The sequence below is a fragment of the Colossoma macropomum genome, unplaced genomic scaffold, assembly GCF_904425465.1.
Source record: "Colossoma macropomum unplaced genomic scaffold, Colossoma_macropomum, whole genome shotgun sequence".
Lineage (NCBI taxonomy): Eukaryota > Metazoa > Chordata > Actinopteri > Characiformes > Serrasalmidae > Colossoma > Colossoma macropomum.
The window spans coordinates 6,261,505-6,287,064 of NW_023494786.1; the positions used below are offsets into that span (position 1 = coordinate 6,261,505).

The 25,560-nt window shown below is 38.8% G+C and overlaps 1 protein-coding gene across 5 annotated transcripts in view; it reads left to right on the plus strand.

Annotated features, from left to right (window-relative positions):
• Window positions 1–1,321: 1,321 nt before the first annotated feature.
• The window catches only part of LOC118799100 (NLR family CARD domain-containing protein 3-like), a 29,591-nt gene continuing 5,352 nt past the window's right edge, over window positions 1,322–25,560 (plus strand). The window contains exons 1-7 of one of the 5 annotated variants that reach the window (XM_036558808.1): window positions 1,322–2,406; window positions 2,921–3,020; window positions 4,138–4,268; window positions 4,400–4,645; window positions 5,798–7,738; window positions 13,014–13,187; window positions 22,197–22,370. In XM_036558808.1, the coding sequence (XP_036414701.1) occupies window positions 4,147–4,268; window positions 4,400–4,645; window positions 5,798–7,738; window positions 13,014–13,187; window positions 22,197–22,370 (2,657 nt within the window). In that variant the 5' untranslated portion in view covers window positions 1,322–2,406; window positions 2,921–3,020; window positions 4,138–4,146. The other 4 variants (XM_036558830.1, XM_036558838.1, XM_036558823.1 and 1 more) reach the window with 4 other exon arrangements.

The window sequence follows — 25,560 nt, forward strand, 5'->3', positions numbered from 1 at the left end:
ACACAAACAATGAACTCTGATGTCTGCAGCCACACAGGCCTCCTTAACATAAATATATCAAATTCTATATCAAAATAATATAATTGCAACTGTTGAAGTCCATATTAAACACAATACATTATACATAAAACACTAAATTCTTGTTTCAGCATTATCGTCCATCTGCAATGACTTTCACAAATAAAAACATATATAAAAAATAACCATTAATAGTTTTACGCTTTATGCTATCTGATTGACACTGACTTTAAAACCAAGAACTTCTGTAGGTAAAATCATAAGAAGAATACTTTTGCTTTAACTCAAATAATATTTTATAAAGATAATTTCTACTTTTATTGAAATTCAGAAGTTTTGTACTTGTAACTGCTGGTGAGAAGCTCCTGTAGCTGCAATGTGGTGGGTGGGAGGGGCCTGGCGGTAATGGAAAAAGAGCTATTGAAACAGGACCTTAGTAAAATTCATATTTTAAAGATGGGGATCCACTATGGAGGCAGATATATTAGTCATGAAAACTCTAAAGGAGTAAAAAAAAAGAAAAAGTTGAGTAAACACAATCTGCTGTAGGCGAGTTCAGAGGCATCCTCACCAGTCAGTTTTAGTGATTTTAAAATGAAAATGAAAAATTCTGGTACACATTAGATTAAACTACAGGAAGGGAAAAAAAACAAGTGGTTCAGTCAAACAAAAAAGTTTCATTGCCTAGAACCCCCCCCACCAAGAGTATTTTCCAGTTTCAAAGACAGAAGTCCACCATCTTACAATGACATCTCAATCCTTTAAAGTTGGCAGACTCTGGTCCACAAAGTACCCTAACAATATTAGTTACCAGTTCTGAATGAAGCAGGAGGCCATAGCTCTTTTATTTTTTCAATTTCCTATTAAATCACCTGAAATCTCAATGTTTTCATTCCACAATTTGAGGTGGCAACAAAATATGAATAAAAGTCAACTTCAGCTTCATGCTGTAAAAATGACTCGTCAAAAAAAAAACACTGCATATGGTAACTAGTAAATTAGTTTTATTCAGGCTAAATAAATAGTTTGAATGAACAATTCTTTCAATCAATGTAACTTCTTATGCTGAATAAAACTAAATCAATTGCTTGTTGTACAAAAAACCACATGAAGTAATTGTTTTACGTTGAACTGACAAACCATGTAGGGGAGGGTGTATTCTTATAGTAAGTTTGTTATGTGTTACACAGAAAACCATGAGAGACATAATGGTATACACAAAATGCAGGGCAACTACACATGAAAATAAATAAATAAGTACATAAATAAACTTTGTTTTTTTAAATTGAATTTAGACAACAACAGAAACCAAAACCTCTGAGCTGAACAACATTTACAGAAACACAGCAGAATAATAGTGAATGTACACAAGCTGAAGTTGGCTTATTATTCAAATTTTCTGATCCACCTTAAACAGTGCAGCAGTAGTACGGCATGTAAGGAGTGTAACTGCTGCACCATTTAAGGTGGAGCTGGTGAGTAAAAAGTCAGTTTCACCCTCATGGTTAATGCAGCTCGTTTTAACAGCAGAAGCGTTTTAAATCCGTCAGATAGAGAGAGCACTGTTTCTCTAGGTTTACCAACATGAGGAAAATGGTCAGTTTGCCTGGTCAGTTTCTCTAGTAAGACTGGAGTTTAAGCACTGAGTGAGGGCTCACTTTGGGTCTCGAGTGTTTCTGTGTCACGAGGCTCTAGTTCAAGTGAAAGTCAGAGTCACGGGTGTTTAAGTGAAGTCTCATGTCTGTTTTTATTTTGTTGAGTCAAGTCTCAATAAACTCGCCTTCTTTACTTAGTAAACTTTACTGCATTTTACTGTAAACTCCACCCACAGTTTCTCAGAATGCTTCCTTATTGGTTCTGTGCTTCTTGAAATCATGTTCACTGAGGGACTCACTGCTGTTCTCCACACTTCATCACTAACTTCAGTTCACTGTCTGGGAGAAGAGAAAACCAGGACTGGATCTGGATTTGATAGATTTTATGAGGATGATCCATAATTAGAAGAACAAACCAGTGTCACTGCCTTGACTCTGATCACTGCAGACTCAAGAACTTGCACGTCAGGAGGCCTAATATCCTCCCAGTGCACCTGTATGTTTTCAGCTCTTTCAGTAACTGCACTGAGTGAATATGAGTTATATTTATGACAGGGTCCTCGTGGAGTAAATGAAGAGATTGTGGTTTTAGTGTGAGGGACTGTCAGGGTTCAAAGGTCGTACATAAAAGAGGGGCCAGGGAACGCCTCACTGATATCACACTTTATCTACAAGTTCAAGGTTCAGCAACAAGAAAAAGACTTTGCACTGCTAAAATGTGAAGATATATCCAAATCTGAAACCTTCAGCAGCGTCTGTTCAGTGAAGATCATAAACAGAGAAAAGCTCAGAGGTAATTACTGAAGATCAACACTCACAGTTTACTGAGGATAACAGTGAGGATAACTGATCTGAGAGGAACAGCTGCTGGGTTCTGTTTTAGGTTCTGCTGAAAGGGTCTGTTTGATAAAGTCAGATAACTGAAGCTAAGCTAAGCTAATGCTCAGGTAGCCAGTAAACCCAGAGAATGTTGGAGCTTTTAGAGCATCAGAGCTTCTTTCTGTGAGGAGAATCTTTAATTTATGTAAATCACCACATTTTGGTTATAAATAGTTCAGAATGAGCTTCTTAAACACGTTTATTCTGGAGAAAAGATGCTAACGTCTAACAGCTAAATGCTATCAGCTGGGTGACTTGTTCGTGCTGTAGTTGAGCTGTGGGTGACTCATTTGTTTGTTCGTGCTGTAGTTGAGCTGTAGATGACTTGTTTGTTCATCCACCATAATTAATTTACTCCACAATGCATATTATCATATTTTTTTGCCTATATGACCTCAGTATGATTTTCCTCCGTTGTTCTGTTTCAGTCTGATTCAGAGAGATCAGACTCCCCTGATCTCAGCTACGATTCCATGAAGAGTCAGTGATCCACCATGAAGATCCAGAGAGGAGGACCGTTCCACTGAGGTAGAGAGAGTTTACAGTATGAATTGTGCAGTGAAGTGTTCCTCACTTCCAGCCTCACCTGATTAACTTCGGCAGGTAGAGCAGAGTAACCTGTGCAGAGCTGTGGTTCCACAGAACATGGAGAGAGGAGCTTCGGTTCCACACATGGAACATGGAACATGGAACTCCTTTCATCTAGATAACATCAGACCTCAGACACATTATTGATAATGGTTATCAGGATTATAGAGGTGATCAGTTCTACTGTCTGTTTATACTGAGATTCTATCAGTAAATACAGTTTATTAATAATGAACTGAAAGATCAGAGAGAGAATATTGTTAATAGTCCTTCTACAGGGTGATAATCTGCTCCGGGTAGTAGAGTTTGTGAAACAGTAACAGAAACTGTAAGTACACACTGAGACCACATCACAGTGCAAAATCTTCTCTCACACGTCCATCTGATCTTGATCATTTAAACAGTTTATTCTGTTTATTTTATTCTGTCATGTTTGAGGCTCGTGTCTGTCTTTCCACTGTTTGCTGATGTTGTTAAAGTAAGTCTCTCAACAACGTAACTTTGAGACAGTAACACATATTTACTCCTAGTTTTAAAAGCTCCACCCATTTTCTGAGTAATTTGGCAATGTTTTGCATGATGCTCTCTCATATTCATGTGGAAGAGAAGCTCATAAACTGTACATAAACTGAAAAAGTCCCCACTACATAATTTATTCAAAAATAATCACCCTTTAATCACATCTCAATTGTATTATGTCACTATGTCAACCTCAGCTAAATGTGAAATCATAACAATTAGGAAACTGTAATTCATTCATTTTTTTGGATTCTTTCATTTTTCATATACAAAGTGAAAGAAACTCATCTGTGATGGACAGTCTGAGCTCTACAAAGCATTTACTGGCAGCAGATTAGTATCATATAATGACTGATTATGATTAATAAAGAGTAGAGCAGCAGAAGGTGTGATGGTGTCAGTAGGTCTAGAACCTGTTTCCTGTGTCTACTTCAACTTCCAATGTAGTGATAAACATGAACTGGATCATTTTAATAAAAAACATATTAGTTAAAAAAATATTTCCTGCTGTGTTAACAACAAACTCATTACTCAACAGAGGTTATACATGTTTATGGATGAACTGTTCACAGAGAGCAGCATCTCCAGTGTCCAGCTGTGTGTGGAGAGTAAAACCTCAGTGATGGAGCTTCATCACTCCAGCAGTGGAGGAAGAACCTCTGATTCAAAGTGAGTAACTTTATATCAGTTCTTAACCTGATTAAACAGAAAGAGGAAATCGTGACTTCTGATCAGAATAAATGAATAAAAGAACATAATTACTCAGCACTTTAATCTCACTGTGGATGAACTTTTCTCAGAGTGAAGCGTGCAGGACCTCCAGAACCCAGCTGTGTGTCTGTGAAGAGTGACCAGTCCATGGAGGAACCTCTTAAATTCAGCAGAGGAGGAGGAGAACCCAGCTGTGTGTCTATGACAAGTGACAGGTCCATAAGGAACCCTCCTGTATTCAGCAGTGGAGAAACCAGCTGTGTGTCTATGAAGAGTGACCAGTCGATGACATTACCAGCACAGTCCAGTGGAGGGAGAGGAACCTCTGACTCAGGGTAAATATCTGCTACCAGTAAACAGCAGTTCAGACGTTGTAAACATGTATCTGAGCTCTTGGCTGCATGTTGTAGATCAGTTTGTAAAGACTGAAGTTGATATTTATTATCAAAATGTTCAGTTATAATTGATTTGGAGATCATTTATACCACAAGAAGTGAGTTTTGACTGAATGCTTTACAGTTCATACTGAGCCAAGGAAAAAGTAACATATATCTAGAGAAATGAGTAAAAATAGTGTTAATGGTTCTTTAAACCAGCACTGAATACTGTTTGATCTCTGTCTATTTAAGATTGCTCTCGATTAAGCAGAAGCAGCCAAATGCTAACAAGCTGTTGGACTGATTCTGCCATTGTGGCAGTGAATGTGGCTGAGAGTGCACGTCTGCAGCCAGACTCTATTGAAATAGACCTGATATTGACTATTGGAGTTTATGAAAAGTGAAAGGAAGTTATTAACCTATTTAATCAAAATGTGATGTTCGATGATGTTTCTTGCAACAAAAAATTGCCAGTAAAGACAGGAAATCACAGTACATAATTTAAAGTGACTAATGATGATTTTATAAATTTTGTTTTCATGAATTTTATGAATTTATGTATTCATCAATGTAAAACTTTGCTTGATTCATGTTTTATTTTGATTGTATTGTTTATTAATAATAATAATAATAATAATAATAATAATAATACCACTTTCAACATTCTCACAAATATTTTGCTGGGCAGCTTCTACGAAACATTAAGGTGCCTGCAGAGTCTCATTGGATAACTTAATGTCTGCTAAGCAAACTAGAGACGCAAACAGTGCCACACACCTCAGTACGGGTTTGATTTTCTGCTGCTCAGATCGCAATGTGTGTTAGTGAACCTTTAATCATGAATAACCAGTTCTATAATATTTAAGACCAAGTTTAACCTCAATTAATGTTATTTACATTATATTACTACATTATTGCCTGAAAATATTTATAATTGTTAATTCTGGAAAAATTAAAAACAAAACACATAATGTTATCTTTGGAATTTGAGATAAACCACAAAAGTATCTTTTTTAAGGAAATTGCTCAAATCTAATGAAATGAATGATTAGAAGCTTATTCTGAGTATTTGTGTTAATGGTGTTTGTTACTGTGTTTGGCCCTGATTAGGCTGCACTCCACACAAACAGCAGTGCAGATAAACACTCTGGCAGATATTCATCAACCAGTGGATGACGTCCTTCACAGAGTCTTAGAGAGACACAAAACCAGCATGAAGAACAAGTACGAGAGCTTATTTGAGGGAATCAGAACAGAAGAGAATAAAACCCTTCTGAACAGGATTTACACACAGCTCTACATCATAGAGGGAGAGAGTGAAGGAGTGAATGAAGAACATGAGGTTCTGCAGATGGAGAAAACATCCAGGAGACGCGTACAAGACTCTCCAATCAACTGCTTAGACATCTTTAAAACTTTACAAGGTCCTGAAGGAGAAACACTAGAAGAGAACATTAGAGCTGTGAAGGCTGACAGTCTCAGACACAAAGAAAGAAAAGAAGATCACAGACCAAAAGAGCCAGAGCTCAGAAGTGTTCTGACTAAAGGCATCGCTGGAATTGGAAAAACTGTCTCTGTGCAGAAGTTCATTCTGGACTGGGCTGAAGGAAAAGCCAATCAGGATGTAGAGTTCATGTTTGTGCTTCCGTTCCGGGAGCTGAACCTGATTAAAGATGATCAATACAGTCTTCATGGACTTCTGTGTGACTTCCATCCTGAGCTCAAAGATCTGGACCCAGATATTTATGATCAGCTCAAAGCTGTGTTTATATTTGATGGTCTGGATGAAAGTAGAATTCCACTGAACTTTGAACAGTGTGAGAAAGTATCTGACATCACCATGACATCATCAGTGGGTGTGTTGATGACGAACCTCCTCAAAGGAGAGCTGCTTCCCTCTGCTCTGATCTGGATAACCTCCCGACCAGCAGCAGCCAATCAGATCCCTGCTAAATACATCAAGCGTGTGACAGAAATTCAGGGATTCAGTGACCCACAGAAGGAGGAGTACTTCAGGAAGAGGATCAGTGATGAAGACCAAGCCAAGAGAATCATCTCCCACATTAAGACAGCAAGGAGCCTCCACATCATGTGCCACATTCCAGTCTTCTGCTGGATCTCAGCCACTGTTCTTCAGCAAATCATCAAACAGCGTCATACAGAAATCCCTAAAACTCTGACTGAAATGTACTCACACTTCCTGCTCATTCAGACAAACATGAAGAATGAGAAGTATGAGGAGAAAAAGAGGAGAAACCCAAAGAACCTGCTGGAGTCCAACAGAACCATTCTACTGAAAATGGCTGAACTGGCATTCAAACAGCTGATGAAGGGCAATGTGATGTTCTATGAAGAGGACCTGAGAGAGAGCAGCATTGATGTCACTGAGGCCTCAGTGTATTCTGGGATTTTCACTGAGATCTTTAGGGAGGAATGTGTGCTTTACCAGAGGAAGGTCTACTGCTTTGTTCATCTGAGCTTTCAGGAGTTCCTGGCTGCTGTTTATGTGTTTCACTGCTATGAGAGGAAAAACATGAAGGAACTGCAGATGTTTAAACCACAGTACAGTGAGTGGTCTAAGAAAGTTCCTCTGGATGAGGTTCTGCAGGGAGCAGTGAATAAAGCTGTAGAGAGTCAGAATGGACACCTGGATCTTTTCCTCCGTTTCCTGCTGGGCATCTCACTGGAGTCCAATCAGAGATGCCTACAGGGTCTACTGACCCCAACACAGAGCAGCTCAGAGAGAACCAGAGAGCACATCAAGAGATTAATCAAAGGAGATTATTATCACATCTCCACTGAGAGATCCATCAATCTGTTCCTCTGTCTGTCTGAAATGAATGACCAGTCTCTCTCCAGAGAGATTCAGGAGTATCTAAACTCAGAGAGACACTCAGAGGAGAAGCTTTCTCCTGGACAGTGTTCAGCACTAGCCTGCATGCTTCTAACCTCAGAGGAGGTTCTGTATGAGCTGGACCTGAAGAAATACAACACATCAGAGGAGGGTTATAAGAGACTGATCCCAGCTCTGACTGTCTGCAGAAAAGCTCGGTGAGCTCTACATTAATACAGCAGATAGTGTTATAGTGTTAGGGGAGGGGTCACGCTAAGTATGGCTCTAGTTTTTATAGCGTTATAGTGTTAGGGGAGGGGTCACGCTAAGTATGGCTCTAGTTGGGGATTTTTACCCAATTTTCTCCCCAAATTTAGTCGTCTCCAATTCCACCCACTAGTTAGGACTCCCCCAATCACATGATACCATCAACACTAGGAGGGCGAAGGCTAACACAGGCTTCCTCCGAGACCTGTGAAGCCAGCCACCGCATCTTTTCGAACTGCCGCTCACGCAACGTCATTGGACAGCTGAACGCGCTCGGAGGAAAGCGCCAACCGCCAGATCTGTTAAGTCAGCTAACAGACGCCTGCGCTGACTAGCATCGTGTTTTTGGTGATGGGGAGAGGGAGGGGCCATCGTACCCACCCAGAGAGAGCGAGGCCAATTGTGCTCTCTTGGACTCCTGGCTACGGATGGCTGTAGCATCACCAGGGATCGAACTCGCGATCTCCTGATGATAGGGCCAACGCTTAGACGGTTGCGCCCCTCGGGAGCCGTTATGGCTCTAGTTTTTATAGCGTTATAGTGTTAGGGGAGGGGTCACGCTAAATATGGCTCTAGTTTTATAGCGTTATAGTGTTAGGGGAGGGGTCACGCTAAGTAGGGCTCTAGTTTTATAGTGTTATAGTGTTAAGGGTGGGGTCACGCTAAGTATGGCTCTAGTTTTATAGTGTTATAGTGTTAGGGGAGGGGTCACGCTAAGTATGGCTCTAGTGTGTATAGCATTATAGTGTTAGGTGAGTTGATACGCTAAGTTTGGCTCTAGTTTTTATAGCGTTATTATGTTTGGGAGGGGTCACGCTAAGTATTTCTCTAGTTTTTATAGTGTTTTAGTGTTAAGAGACGGGTCACGCTCAGTATGGCTCTAGTTTTATAGTGTTATAGTGTTAGGGGAGGGGTCACGCTAAGTATGGGCTCTAGTTTTTATAGCATTATAGTGTTAGGGGAGGGGTCACGCTAAGGTTGGCTCTAGTTTTTTAGTGTAATAGCGTTAGGGGAGGGGTCGCGCTAAGTATGGCTCTAGTTTTATAGCATTATAGTGTTAGGGGAGGGGTCACACTAAGTATGACTCTAGTTTTATAGCGTTATAGTGTTAGGGGAGGGGTCACACTAAGTAAGACTCTAGTTTTTATACCATTGTCGTTGTTGAGATGGGGTCAGGCTGAGTGTGCTGCAAAGCCACACCAGATACTGAAACTTTTTATGGACACAACAGTCTCAGTTATTTGTTACTGCTGAAATCAAGAATATAAGTTATATAGTAATATGATAATATGACATATACTGTTACATTTATTTGCTTCTAATTTCCATTAACAATTCCATCAAATTTATTGATGAGTGGTAATTTTGGGCAGAAGTTATTTGGCTGAGAAATTATTTTTAGTGAAAAACTCCTTGAACAGGTTTTTGATGAATAAGAAGAAACACAAGCAACAAATATTATCAGTTGGGGAGTAGGTGTTTCTAATAAAGTGGAAATTGTGCATCAGTAACACATACTTCTGAAATGAAATTGGGGGAGCAGGTGCTCCAGTTGCTCCATTGTTGCTCCGAGACTACCTCACAGCTCCACTCTGCGCTGTGTTGAATGAGACAGAACATCAAATGTAATCTGCAATGTTTCATTCTGTACAACAGTTTTCACAGAGTAATGGACAGACAGCACTCGACCAGCAGTGATCACACTGCAGATCTACCTCATACATCCACGTGGAAAAGAAAAAACAATGGACTGATGCTGCGTAGTTATTTAAGACTCCAATCACCACTCTTTCAAAATAAAAGTTTCTTTCAGCTCATTAATTAAGTGGTGAATTAAGTGCAGCAAAGACTAAACATGTATTATGTGGTATTAATTTTATGCACATCAGTAAAAATCTAGTGCAACATTCCAGTCAGTTTTAGTCCATATGGTCCTCTTGTTGGTCAAACTGCTGTTTCTGATGCTCATTACTGTCCACTCTTATCCACAGAGGGACAGTGTGGCTGCAGGTTTTCCATTTCCACCAAGCAGGAGCTCAACTGATGTCCTCCTTTGTTCTGCTTGTGTTAGTCTTCAAACATCTGATCAAGGGGGTGTTTTACAAAGCAGAGTTTCTCAGCTAGGCTGATATCTTACACTCACAGTAAGCACTGTCCAATCAAAGGAGAGATAAGGGACATTCCTATTGGACTGTTCTCACACTGGGCTTGAGTTAAGGGGTGATCCTGCTTAGTTGGACTGAAGACCTACAGCTACACTGGCCCTTTATAGATAAGACATAGCATCCTTACTGTAAGGCTAAGATAACCTGAACTGTAATCTGGTCACTGAAAGCCTTGATGTCTGTATGTAAGTTTTTATTAGTTACCATTAAAAATACATTTGGTGTGAACAGTAAGTGGTATGGAAATTATTATTTTTTTTTGATAATATGGTTTTGAAAACAGTCTCAAATCAAAGTTTAAAAATCCAATATTGTGATAGAACTGAGAATTCATTCACCATAAGTGACAGTCTTATATGTCTCATTTCAGTAGTGCTTTGGATTATTTTAAACTGGACTGTGGTTTAATGGTACTGTCTGTGGAGATAAAGTTCTGTACAAAAGTCTAGGCACCCCTGGCCAAATTACAAACATAATTCCATAAAAAGTTGTGACAGTGTGTGAAATGCCAATAACACAGAAAGCAGTGATGAGTGAATTCTGTTTGAGCTGTTAAATTGAAAACAGCCTAAAAATGTTATTTTACCTCATATTTTACCTTCTGAACTTTATTTAAATTTGTTCAAAAAAGGTGGGACACAAGCAGGTTTATCACTTTACTACATCACCTTTCCTTTTACTTACGTAAATAATTGTATGTGGACTGAAGACTCAAACTGATCAGTTTTGAAAGTGATTTTTTGCCATTCTTCCATTATACCAGCCTTCAGCTGCGCAGTCGTGTGGAGCCTTTATTGTTGTATTTTGCTCTTCATAATGTGTCACACATTTTCAGTAAGAGATGGCAGGCCAGTCTAGAACCCGCACTCTCGGATTACGCAGTCATGCTGATTTAATACAATTTGCTGTTGCATTTTTGGCAGCGTGGTGAACCTTGACCCTTCCTTGCTTATTCAGGACTAGCCCAGTCCTGAATCCTCCTTTTATACCGAGCTTGTTTACATCTCCTCTTTTGAAATGTTTTCAGAACATTTATCAATGTTCATAGTGGTAAGTCACCCTGTCCCAACTTTTTTGGAACGTGTTGCAGGTATCAGTTTCAGAATGAACTTATATTAACAAAAGGCAATGAAGCTGATAAGATCAAACATTAAGGGTGTGTCTCAAAACCCAGTGAGCTCTCTTAGTAGCTGCTGTCTCCATAGGCAGCTGTCTAAGTAGGCAGCATTCTAACCATCATTGAACCTTGAACCAAGACAGATAAATGAGACCAGCAGGCAGTGTGATCCTTGGTGATGGTTGTCAGTCCCTCTTCTGGATGGTGGAGACTTCAGCTCCTAAAATAAATACTAAACTATAATCTAACCTTTGAATAAACTTATAGGAATTGGATCTAATATGCAAGTAGAAGATTTTGAGAAGGTAATCGTTTTAACTAGCTCAGTTTGTTGAAGTAAATGATTTCAGCCTCTCTGCAGTAGTTACAATATTCTTGAGATCTGGATTGGCTTTGTAAGGCAGCAGGTTTGTAGGGTTTAACTTTTCTTTTTTTAATTTTTTGCCTTGATTATTTCAATTTTATTACTGAAGAAATTCATAAAATCATTGCTGCTGTAGGCTGATGACATCTGGGGTTCAGTAGCTGTTTGGTTCTTAGTTAATTTAGAAATAGTGCTAAATAATAATCTAGGATTATTCTTATTATTCTCTATGAGAGAGGAGATATAGGCTGAGTGTGCTGCAGTAAGTGCTCTTCTGTAGTCTATAAGGCTATAATCCCTCCAGACGGACTGGAACACTTCTAGTTTAGTCAGACGCCATTTTCACTCTAGTTGTCTGACAGTCTGTTTTCAAGCTTGAGTGTGATCATTATACCACGGTGCAGCTTTTTCTGCCTTATTATTTTACTTTTTCATGGAGCCACAATATCTAGAGTAGATCAAAAAGTATCCTCTAAGCACTTGGTCATAGTATCTAATTCAGTAGGATTAGATGGACAGCTGATAGAAGCTGATAATTGTGGGAGGTTTCTGATAAAGCTACCAGCTGTGGAGGAAATTATAGTCTGCTTAACTCGATAGCTGGTGATGAACGTACATTACCACTAAAGTGAATTTCATATGAGATTAGGTAATGATCTGAGACTGCTGTGCTCTATTGAGAAAAGCTAAATGATCAATGTTAACACCAAAGGTATTCATAAAATAAAATGTGGCTTTTTAGTGAATCCACTAGTGAATTTTTTGTAAGGGCTCATTTGATTCATTAGACCTTAATGCAACTGAGGTGTAGATAATTCCATAGCATGAACACTTCCTGTTTGTAATGTGAAGTGTCTGAAATGCCAGTAAGGAAAAGATGTTAGGCAGGTATGCAGAGTAAAAGTTGGAAATAGTGATGCTAGTACTCTGTGCAGTGTTGTTGCACAAACATCATATACATGGAAGGGTCATCAGGAGGGTAAAAAAAACATAACTGTAAATGTAAAACGTAATTGAAATTGCTACAATCATCAAAGTCATGTTTGGAAATAAATAAATAAATAAATAACTTTTTGCCATCTATTAAGCATGGGGTTGGGTGTTTTATGCTTTGTGGTTGTGTGGCAGCCAGTGGCCAGGCTGCAGAGCTAAACTAGTATGTTCTGATTTGTGCTGAATATTTAATATTCATTTCACATGGTTTTAGACTTCTACTAAATCTCTTTCTTGAGCCATCCTTGAAATATAAACACACTAAAAGTATAATGTGCTGCTGAAAAACCATGATATTCTTTTTCACTTAATCTAAGAATTGCTTCTTTCAGTATTTTTGCAAGATATGTTCCAAGTTTAATTAAATCATGTATTGGCTGAATTTTTGTGGGCTTTTTATAGTCTTAAGCAGGAACTTCTACTTAGAGAGGAAAAACAATTGATGTGTTTCCTGTTTTAAATGGGATCACAAGAATGAATAATGTTATTTCTGAAAGTAAGGACAAAGTAGAATATGGAAAGTAAAGTAATTGTATTACAGTTCCTCTGATTACGCCATGTAATATATTTATTCTGATTTTTTACAGACTAGCTTGGTGTGGTCTCACCAAAAATTCCTGTGAGAATCTATCATCAGCTCTACAATCTATAAACTCGTCCCTGAAAGAGCTAGACCTCAGTAGCAATGACCTTCAGGATTCAGGAGTGGAGCTGCTCTCTGCTGGACTGAAGAATTCATATTGTAAACTGGAGACACTCAGGTGAGTTTTCTGTGAATTCAATCCTGAATGGAAAGAACCAATTAACTGGTAAATCAATAAATTAACATCATTTTTTCATTATCTCTCTCTGTTCTCATTCCTGTAATGAATGTGTAGTGATTTGTCATGGCATGTTCTCTCTCATTTAGTTCAGAAATCTTTCTTTGAGTCTGTTTTAATAAACTAGACTAACCATCAGTAAAAATGAACACAAAGTTTTTAGATTTAGTTTTTTTGTCAGTTTTCTTGTTTCTGCTTTTAAGTTCATTGTAATTACATATAAAACCATTAATGTAATGGTTTGTATTTAACATGTGCTGTGATAGGCTAAGTAATGACCACAGACTACATGAAACAATTCTAAAGTTAGCTGTATAGTGAAATGTTTTTGCACTGAAACTTAAACTTCTTTAGTTTAAAAGTAGAGCTGAAATATCTCCAAGTTTGGTAATGGTGTCAGTCTTGAAATTAGAGGAAAAACATTTGAAGAAACCATTGATGGCATTGCTTTTAAAATAAGTCAAAGAAGTACATTTTCTAAGGAAATGATTCACAAACACCCACGTTGTTTAAATAGTTTTACAATATTTTAATTGTAATTTATTTGTAATTTCATTTCTTTTTTATAAGGTAAAAGACTTTCCTCAGAAATCTCTTGGATTTAAAATCTCAACAGCGAGGTCAGTGTGCTACTATTGCAATATTGTGGTGAGCCTAGCAGCCTTAGCACATAGTGTTAGAAATTCAGCAGGAAGAGTCAGGAGACTGGATCTTCACATCTCAACTTTTATTCACATGTTTGCAGAGAATCATGCACAGACACAGTTTGATCATTTGTCTGTCACCAGTCTAATGAACCCACAGTCTGACATGGTTTAAGTAGAGATACTGAGGGTCAGGGGAAGGAGGGAGTAGGGGGGAAAAGAAGTTGAAAGAGGGGAGGATCAAAAATTACAGGAGAAGGAGAAGGCGGGAGGTGAAGGGGTCAAGGTTAAAAGGGGCAATGTCCTCACCTCAGGAGGGACACAAACAAAAGGACATACAACTGCAAGTAAATGCAGCAGACAAAAAAAAATAATAAGCCTTTTTGAAGTATCAAAGAAAACATGTGAAAGGAAAATCAGTTTATGTTGGAACAGCTGACCAAAGATAATCCACTGTGTCACTCTCACAAACTCATAGCCTAATTGCATATATGTGTTATAAAATATGATGAGGCCTCAGCTTTAAACTCTGGATAAAAGTTATATGGTACAGGGTATGGCATATGTTTGGAGGCTTGAGAATACTGTGCTCCAATGTCTGTAGGCTGTCGGCTGTGTTAGGAACGTATGGATCATCTGTCCTGTACTTTCTCTACTCATCTAGGTAGACCAAGTCTGATGTGAGCCTTTTTTTTTTGGACACACCCTGGATATGTACATAGTTTCACACTGAAATATCTTGATGAAAAAGATAAAAACAAATAAAAACTTTTGATCACAAAAAAATATGAAAAGGCCTGGCCTAATACCATTTTTCAGGGGCCACCACAGGGGGTGCTAAATGATTCACATGTAACGGGGTTTCTTCAGCTCCTCAGGAATTGCAGAAAATTTTCAGCTCTTGTGACTGGATCACTCGTCACATTCTCAAAGTTTTTACTGAGCTGAGAAAATCTTTTTTTAGTTTCAGTGCACCAGTGAACTGGAATACATTACAGAAAACTCTAAAGCTCCACTTGCTGGTGTCACTCCATCATTTTAAACTTTTAAACTCTAACCATCTTTGCTCAGCCTGCAACTGTTGATATGATGTTAGTTCTTTACTGTTCAATTTAATTTTATTATTAGTTGACACTATTTTTGGAGAGTCCACTGTAGATGTCTTGTAGATGCTTATCTTTCATTTAATTTACGTTCAATTAAATATCTATTAAATTCACCTTAGTCTAAAACTAACCCTGACCCTAAACCTAACCATAGTATCATCCCAAAGCCTAAAACTAACCCTCACCCTGGTGATGAACTTAATCCTGAAACTAATCTTCACCCAAATCCTAATACTGTTGAGAATCAATGGAGGTGCTGTGAGAGCCACAATGATGTGTTCTCCATGTCACTGGCCCACTATTTTTAAATTACTGTTTCGCATTGATGTTCTGCTTTGTAATAGTTGCACACTACAGACATTTAAAATGCTCACAGCTTCATAATGCAAATAATGTCTGTTTACATCATCTCAACAGCAGAGTAATTGGATCACAATTAGGCAAAATATCCTAATGTAACGTGCCAGAAATGGTCATATGCTCACAGTTCACAAAAGATCAAAGGAGACTTTACTGGTAGAATCAAAGTCCAGTTTTGTGGTCAAAACAAAACACAAAGAATGGGTCAAATCCAGAAAACATAACTAGTACAAAAAGACAAACATAACAACAGGTGAACAATCCAAAAGGGTCAGGCAAAAAGGCAGATTCAAGAAAACAGGCAAAAAGCTCATAAACAGTGATATCATGAAAGGCAAACAATCCGAAGGGTTGGGCAAAAAGGAAGAGCCGAGAATACAGACAACAATGGTCAAAAACAGGAGTCAAACAACAACAGAACGCTCAGTAGATAAAAAGTGATACAATACCTCGCAAACTGTCTCTGCTAAAGCCCGAGCTTATAAACTAAACTAAGAGGATCATATGACACACAAAACAGGTGAACAGAATTAGTACTCCGGTGAGTGAGACGCTGATTGGAGCGCAAGGGAAGGTCAGGAGTCGGGTGATCTCCCAGAAGATTCTGCAAGATGGAGTCTGAGTGTGTCTCAGAGCCAGATGGATGTCACCTAATAAGATCAGAAGTTGAACATAACCCTCACTCATTTACAAATTACAAATGACCACCATATAAAGAATCCATTAGACTCTCTGATAAAACTGTGTAGTAAATCTTTAACATATTTGTGCAAAATAAGCTAAAAAAAGGAAATTATTAGAAACCTCTTGGGTGATACGCTCCCAAATTCACTGCAAAATGATTTGTTTTAACTTACATCAACATGGCTGCCCTAAAACTGAGATTTTATTACATTTCTACTAAAAAGCTAACAGGATCTAAGATATAAAGAACTGATATGTTAACTCACAGTTTGAGATTCAGCACACTCAAAGGCAGGAATGCTACTTAATATTATGGGAAACACAGTTTTTACAGTTTCATACTGGAAGTACATTCATTCCATTTGCTATATTTCACTACTTTGTTGCACCTCAGCTTGTTTAAGCATTTAGTTTAATATGTATTGGCTATCAGTATAATAGCAACACAAAACAATTACATATGTACAGTGCTGTGGGAAAATATTTTCTGATTTGAAAATTTGTACCACTAAACAGTTTTAGATAATCACGCAAAAAGTAACATAAAACAAGGGGAACACGATTAAATGTAAAACTCTGATTTTAAGTGATTTCAATTATTGAGGGAAAGTAGTTGTCCAACATCAACTGGCTCTATTTGAAAAAGTAATTGCCCACTGAGTTACTCATTAAGCCAATTCATGATATTTACTTGATATCTGGGATGAATTAAAATAGACACACCTAGGCTTGATTGCTCCCAGCCCTGTTGAATCTAAATTCCACTTAAATAACTCCTCCAACAATGTTGTGTAGGCCAAAATGTCTCAACAAGCACCACACTACACCACGATCAAAAGAAATTCCAGAAAAGATGTGAAATCAGTCTGGTTACAAAGCCATATATAAGGCACTGGGACTCCAGTGAACTACAGTGAGAGCCATTATCTCCAAATAGAGAAAACTTTGAACTGTGGTCAGTCTTCTTAGAAAGTGATCTGCCTACCACAATTCCTCCAAATGACAACTCATCCAGGAAGTCACAAAAAAATCCAGACAAACAGAAAGTTTGAAGAAACTGCACTCACTCATCTTAGATAATGTACATGACTCCACCATTAGAAAGAGACTGGAGAAAAATGATATCAGTGGGAGAGCTGCAAGGCAAAAGCCATGGCTAACCAAGAGGAACATACAGGCTTGTGTCACATTCGCCAAAAAACACCTTGATGACCCCCAAGCCTTTTGAAGTAGTGTTCTGTGGATTAATAAGTCAAAAGTGGAGCATTTTGGAAAACAGGGGTGCCATTACATCTGGTGTAAAGCTAAATCAGTATTCCACAATAAGAAAATCATACCAGCCGTGAAACATGGAGGGGTAGTGTGATGGTGTGGGGTGCTTTGCTATTTTCGGGCCTCAGTGACTTGCCATAATTGATGAAGCCATGAATTCTGCTCTTTACTACAGTATCCTGCAGGAGAATATTTAGTCATCAATGATGATCTAAAGTTCAAGCATAATTGGATTATGCAGCAAGACAACAATCCCAAGCACAAGATTAAGTCCATCTTTGGATGGCTCAAACAAGATTAAAATTATCAAGTGGCCTAGTCAAAGTCCTGACTTTAAACCAATGAGATGCAGTGACACCTCATGCTCAAAAACCTTGGCTGAATTAAAGCAAAAAGTGAGTGGACCAAATGACTTAAGTGTTTGGTTACAGTTGTTCTTGTAAAAGATGGCTCAGCCAGTTATGTGAGTTTAGGGGAAGCTACTTTTTTAAATGATCTTTTGAAAACTTTTTTGTTTTTCCTCAAGTTCTCCTTGTCTTATATTACATTTTTATGAGTATCCTAATGCATTTAGTGTGACAAATATGCAAAATCAGAGGAAAACAACAGTGTTCTCTTACCTCTCAGTCACCTGGGCTGAAAACAGAGATGGGACATTTATAGTGCATTAGATTAGAAGGAAGAGAAAGATATGAAAGAAAGTAATGAAAATTCAGTGTTCAGCTAAATGTCTCAGTGCTCAGGCCAGCAGGGTGAGCTCCTGTAGTGGGGATGACCAGCCCTGTGCAAGAATCAAACTTAGGCCTCTAATATTAGAGACAAATGTACAACAAGGCACATCACCTACTGTAGACAAACACAAACTCAAGTGCAGAGCTGTACTCAAAAATGATTAACAGAGAAGTGAAAGGAACAAACTTAAAACACTGCAAGAAACAGAATCTCAGTCAATCTGAGTCAGATGTGAACTGTGGAACTATGGGTTTAAAAGCTGTCACAACCTAGGGTGAACTAGAGGGAGGAGCAGAAATAGGTTACAGAGTAACATACAAGTACAGTGTAGTGAGATCACATTTCAGGTAGTAATAAGTAATGTAATCACATTTAATTTTGAAAGAAGTAATTAGCGAATTGTTCTTCTTTAGTTACTACCCCAACGTCGGTGAGAGTTCCATTTTTCATCATTGATCAGAAGAGCAGTATTCTAAGCTTATTTCATGAGTTGTATATATTCTAAAGCACAGTATAAAAAAACTTAAATGAGATAATTGAAAAAGAACACTGATCAAATTTAGAGAACACTTTCAGATACCTGCAAGTTATTGGTGTTAATCTGGCACCTGGTGCTAATTTCCTTAATTATCTGACAAACCCTATTTAACTGGCAGCCTAACTTACCAGTTTTCACTGACTTTGCAATATGGTGAGCCGTTCCAAAGTGATTGAAACCCTCTGGCAGCAGGTTGTCCAGATGAAGGCCAAAGGGGTGACCCTATCAGCCATAGCAAGAGAAGTTGGTCATTCCAAGTCTGTGATTTCTAGAGTATTGCATCTTTACAACATCACAAACTCATTCAAGTCCCCCAAGAAGGCTGGTCGCCCACGAAAGACAAATGCAAGAGAGGACAGGATAATGCGGAGAATCTCCATGGGTAATCGGTTCAACACTGCAGCTGGAATTGCTCGCCAGTTCAGCACTGAACAGGGTAAGGAACTGGCTCGTCATATAGTGGCTCGACGTTTAAGAGCATTTGGACTGAAAGCCCACTCTGCAGTGACCAAACCTCTCATTAGCAGAAAGAATCAAAAGGCTAGATTAACCTTTGCTGAGGAGCATGTTGTGTGGTCAGAGGAGAAGTGGTCCAGAGTTCAGTTCAGTGATGAAAGCAAGTTTAATTTATTTGGGTCTGATGGGAAACATTATGTTCGTCGACAAACTGGGGAAAGACTGAACCCAATGTGTGTAAAGAAGTCAGTGAAAGGTGGAGGAGGAAGTGTCATGGTTTGGGGAATGTTTTCGACAGCAGGAGTTGGACCTCCCATACAGCTACATGGCAGAGTGAATGCAAGTGTGTATCAGAACCTTCAACAACACGTGGTTCCTTCCTTGCGTTCATCACTCAATCAGCCAGCAATTTTCATGCAGGACAATGCCCCCTGTCACACAGCAAAATGGGTAAAGCAGTTCCTTGAAACTGAAAACATTGAAACAATGAAATGGCCAGCCCAGAGTCCTGATCTAAGCCCAATAGAAAATCTCTGAAAAATCCTTGGTGACAAAGTTATGGCCAAGAAACCCACAACAGTCACTGAACTGTGGAAGAGACTGCAAGAAGAGTGGACCAAAATCACACCAGAGCAGTATGAGAGACTAGTGATGTCCTGTGGCCGCAGATGTGCTGAAGTCATTCAAAGCAATGGCCTGTACACTTCCTACTGATTGGTGACTGTTGTAACCTTCAGACAATTTAGTTGTAATCTTTCTATGTGCTACAGTCATTGCTGTTCTCTAATTTTGATCATTGTGTTTTCTGCAAAATTGTCACGACTCCCGTAGGCTCTGAACTTTCCTTGGACTCCATGTCCCAGAATCCCCTAGGAGATCACGTGACGCCAGCCTCACTTTCACGCTCCAATCAGCGCTCCAGTTCCCCAGATTACTGGTTGTTTTCACCTGTCTCTCTCTGATTAGTTTAGCTTATAGCCCGGGCTTGCAGTTAGTCTCATTGCGAGGTATTGCTTCTTCTCACAGAGCTACTGAGCGTTTATTTTCTGATTGTCTGTTCATATTCTGACCTTTTTGCTGTGTGTTTTGACCTGCCTTTTGCCTGACCCCTTTTGGATACTTTTGCCTGGTTATGTTTGTATTTTTGTATGTTTTGTCTTTTCTGGATCTGACCATTGCCTGTGACCTGACTACGATTGTGGATTCTGTTTTCACCAGTAAAGCTTCTCATTCCCTTTTTATCTGCAAGCGTCTGCGTCATTCTGTCGCGTTACAAAAATAAAGGTTTATGTTGAAGTACCTTGGTTATTTTGTAAAACACTGTTCTAGTGGCATGGTATACCCCTAACAAAAAATCCTTCAAATGTTGACCAATGAAGCTTACATTATTTCTGAAAAAAACGAGTGTTCATAAATTGTTCTCTAATTTTGATCTCCAGTGTATATATCAACTCTGTGATGCTTCCAGGAGGAAAATGGTTTCGGTTTTGGAGTCTTGGTTCTTCACTAAATCTTTTGCTAATCAAATCTCCTGGAGCTCTGAATCAGAATCTGATTTTTATCATGTTGTAATTAGTTGTGTTGAGTCAGTTTGTGTTTTTGTTCCATCCTGTTCTGTGTCAGAGTGTTGATATATATTGTGACGATCTTCCGGGCTGTTTGGTTTGTTTTGCCCTGAATGTGTTGCAGGTGAAATTTGGAGGTGGAGCTTGGACCTAATTGGACCTAATTGAGACACACTGGTGTGCAGGTGTTTGGGTCTCTTTGAAAGGCTTTCCAACATGGAGAGCTGGAGCCTCATCATCTCCCTCAACTGTGTGTTATGGACTGGCTGGTCTGTAACAATGTGGGGACATTTTTTGTTTTTGGCTGCACTTTTTCCTGGCTAAAATACTTGCTGGGGTTTGCCAGGATTTTTTGAGGAGGGGGGGTGAGTGTGGTATGGTTAAATTAAAAATATTTCCTGTTAGAACTGGGCTCATATGATTAGTTGGTTCATATTTTGTGTGTTGGAAGCCTTCTCCCTTGGTAGGTACAGCAGCATGTCCATTTGGTCATGTAGGCCCTTTTTTGTTTTAGTTTGTAATTTATGAATGATGATCATACATGAAGCAGTTGACTCAGGGGCACATCGGAGGTGCTACGTGTGGCCTGTTATTTTTATTTTTTTTTGCACTAATGGGCTTCAGTGCAGAAATACCTAACACTAGTAACTGTTTGAAGATGAGGGTCATGAGGGGCTTTTGTATCCCTTTTGTATCCCTCTTTTTGTAGTTTAGCTATTTTTTGGTTCCACTGCATAGAGTTTCTCCTTTTTCAGACCTCATTAAACTTGAGGTCGTGTTAGAGGTTTGCCCTGCGCTTCCTGTGGATGGGGCTTCAGTAATTTTGGGGAACGACCTGGCTGGGGGGTGTGCATAATGTGATGCGTCACCACCATTAATGGTAACACCTACTCCTCCTTGTCTCAGGTTTGTGATGAGCTGGTGCCTTTTCTTGCAGCCTTATGTTCTTGATATTTGTCGAAGTTACTGACAATGTCATAGCGGATACATTGTTACAGATATCAGTCTCTTAATCTTTATACCTGTTATTTGTTGTTATGTACTGTTTTTACTGTCTTTAAACTTCCCAGGGCCGGGAAGTGCAAGGACGTATTGGATGGGACTTGTCTAATATTAATGAAAATTGTAAAATGTAAAATTATTTTTTTGCACATGTTAGTGGGTGGTGGTATATAAAGTTTATTTTTTTATATGGGGTGGAGATGAGAGAGGGTGTGATGATTAAGTTTGTTTTGCCCTGAGTGTGTTGCAGGTGGAATTGAGAGGGGGAGCTTTGACATGATTGGCTACTGAGACACGCCGGTGTGCAGGTTTTTCTTTTAAAGGCTTTCCAGTGTGGAGAGCTGGAGCTGGAGCCATTTTCTGCCCATCTTGGGGCTAATGCTGTCAGGAATCCAGTGGGTGGGCTTCAGTAGGGCTATCCTTGTGGTTTGCAACCCATTTTTGAATAGATTGATTTGAAAATAAAAACAACTTTCACTCATTGTCTCCATCAGTTGTTTGTTATGAACTGGCTGGAGGCCAATTCTGTACTGCAGCTGGGTTTTGCAGTATGTAAATGCTATCTGTTCCTCTTTCTTTCCTTTCTGCAGATTGTCTGGCTGTATGGTTACAGACAAAGGCTGTTCTTCTCTGGCTTTATCTTTGAAATCAAACCCCTCCCACCTGAGAGACCTGGATCTGACTTATAACTACCCAGGAGAGTCTGGATTGAAGCTGCTGTCTGATCTACTGGAGGATCCACACTATAAACTGGAGAAACTACAGTGAGTTACTGACTTACTTAATGTGTTCCATTCTGAAGGGAGCTGCCTAACTAGTCACTGCCTTCAAAGGCAGCTCTCTTGTTGGGCAGCATTTTAACTGAAAAGGAACCTTAGTAGGCATCGCATTCGGGACAGCGCTTAAGAGCCGTCATACGTCATAACTTTCACTGCGCTCTTCATGTTTTATCTGTTTACTCACAGTCGCTTGTTAGCTTACACTCACCTCTGACTAAAGGTGGATCATCTCAGTGTAAAAGTACGGCTCTGAATCTGCAGTAGCTGTTTTCCTGCACTGAAACTGTTGTGGAAATTTGTATATGAAGAACAGTTTGATTTAAGGAATCATAGTTATCGTTATATACTCGACTCAGCAGCCCAGATAAATACAGATAATCGTGACTAGTTTATAAAACATTTCAATTCATTCCGTCCTCATCCACCTTAATGAACCTGCTTTATTTCTAGCACACAAAGGATAAACAGTAATGTTATGTATAATTATGTACAAAATGCACTGAGAAAAAAGGATCCCATGCAATCTGTTAAGCAGCTAATATGCATTTTATTTTATGTGTTCTCATCTGATTTATGAGCTTCTAGTCTGAAATTTAGCCATCAACATTCACCTCACACTTTTGTGACTGTGGTAAGTGCAGCAATACACGACAAGCGGAGCAGCAAAAATAAGCACCTGTAGTATTTATTAAAAAAACATTTTATTTCTGAACTTCTACATAAGTTAAAGTATTTTTCATCATTCAGGGAGAACGTCAGTCTGTAGCGTTGGTCCCACTGTGTTTTCCCCCAAAATATGTTCGGCAAGTCAGCTACTTTCGGTCATTCAGCGTAGTTTGAATCGCTCCTCTTCCTCAGCCCCTCAGACAACACCACTGTAATGTTAGTTGCTGAGGACAGAAAAAAAAATCCTGACACTAAACGAAACTAAACGCTACTAAACAGTGAACAGCCAGTATTTTAAACCGGACTCTCTCCTTTTGAACAGCCGGCACGTTTACACAGTTAGCCCACTAGCTAAGTTAACTAACGTTGGTTTTATCTAGCTAACGAGCTACAAACGCAGCTGGTCAATTCGCCTTAGACAAGCGAACTGCCAGAATTTCACTACAGGAACAATTTCTAGAGATCTACATACATAAATATGTTCAATACTTTACACAAACACAACAATTAATCGAAACAATAAAGACAGTAATGAAGAAATAAGTTACATTTGTAAACTCCTCGGTTGGCAAAAAACGGCCGCTTCGTCTGCCATGTTTATCAGACTGGAGCGATGGAACTTTCGGCAGGTGAACAGTATTGTAGGATTGCCTTCACCGACAAGGATACCTGCGATGATGCCTTCAGATTTGGTCAAAATAAGGCATCTTAGAAGGCAGCTGCCTTATGCTGCCTTCCGAATGGGACAGCACTGTTGGGAGCGTGCAAATGCTGCCTTAGAATGCTACCTACTTAGACAGCTGCCTTCCGATTGGAACGCACAACCTTATGTTCTGTTCCCATTTTCAACAACAAGCACCCTATATAAGCAGTTGGTTATACTGTTCTGGAGGGGAACACTTTAGAATTGGCTCAGATCCCCTCTCAGGTACTTTTATAGTGCTTGATATGATACTGTTTTACTTTGTAATAAACATCTTATACAAGCGAGACGGTGTCAGCGGAGACTTCATCATCTTTACATTATCGCTATTTAATAAACACTATCAAACTCTCTCACACTCGCTATCAAACTCTCTCACACTCGCTATCAAACCCCTCACACTTGCTATTAAACTCTCTCACACTCGCTATTAAACTCTCTCACACTCGCTATCAAACTCACACTTGCTATCAAACTTCTCACACTCGCTATCAAACTCTCTCACGCTCACTATCAAACTCTCTCACAGAATATGCCCACCCCCCACATGCAATATTTCACTCTTAAAAACAGTTGGTTTTTCAAGGGTCCTTTAGTAAAGACAGTGGTTCTATATAGAACTAGGAACACAAAAAATATTTGCATGATTAAAGAGCTCTTTTCATGGTGAAATGGTTCTTCAGATTGATAGACATTGTGCTGTAGATGGTTCTACATATGACTGAAGTCCTTTTGATGCTATAGAGGTTCGCGTACCTTTGGGTCATTCCATTTTCATTTAAAAAACAGTACTGAGAAACAGGAAAATGGGTGAATTCTCATTTATTGTTCTGTTATTGTCAGTGGAAAAATCAGGAAATAGATTTGTTTCACAGTTTCACAAACTATTCATAAACATCGTTATAGTGACTGTGTTACAATTCCAGTCTCAAGAATTAAAGCTGTGAGCTCCGCTGTCCTGTGTTTATATTGTTCATGTGATACTGTAGCAGCTCCGGTTTTGGGAAGGAGCTTTAGAGGCACAGTATGCAGTGCTGCCCTGTGCCCATAAAAAAAGGACAATGTTGAGGTTTTATGTTAATGTTGTTGTTCTGTTATTCTAAATGTATGTATGTGTTATTTGTGTTATTCTGTAGCCTCTCCTGTGTCTATCCAACACACTCATCACTCATCTCTGAGTGAGGCACCAACAAGTGCGGATTAATCGTTATTTACACACAAACAACCAAATAATAATAATAATAATAATAATAATAATAATAATGTTTATTTACCTAGCACCTTTCGTACATTAAAAATGCAGCTTAAAGAGCTTTACAATACAAAGTAAAGAACAACAGAGGAAGAAGAGGGAAAAAACTAATCAAAAAAATAAAAACAAAATATAATGAACAAGTAATAAATAGCAGAAAATTGATATATTAACAAATACAATTTAAAAAGCACAAGATAAAACTATAAATAAAAAGAAAAAAGACAAAAATGCAACTAACAAGAACATAATTGTTGTTTCCTTTGTTTTTACTGAAATATCAATGTTACTTTTAAAAAACTAGTTAAACGCTGAAGTAAAGAAATATGTTTTAACTGGTTTTTCAAACACTGACTGGAGGAGCCTGATGGATGTTTAGCAGTAATGTGTTCCAGATCTTTGGTGCATAAAAAACAAAACGCTGCCTCTCCGCTCTGTTTAAGTTTCATACATAGAACATGGAGAATCAGCACTGGATGATCTTAAAGCTGGATTAGGAACATCATCTATCAGCACTCAGAGACGTATGAAGGTGTTAAACCATTAAGAGATTT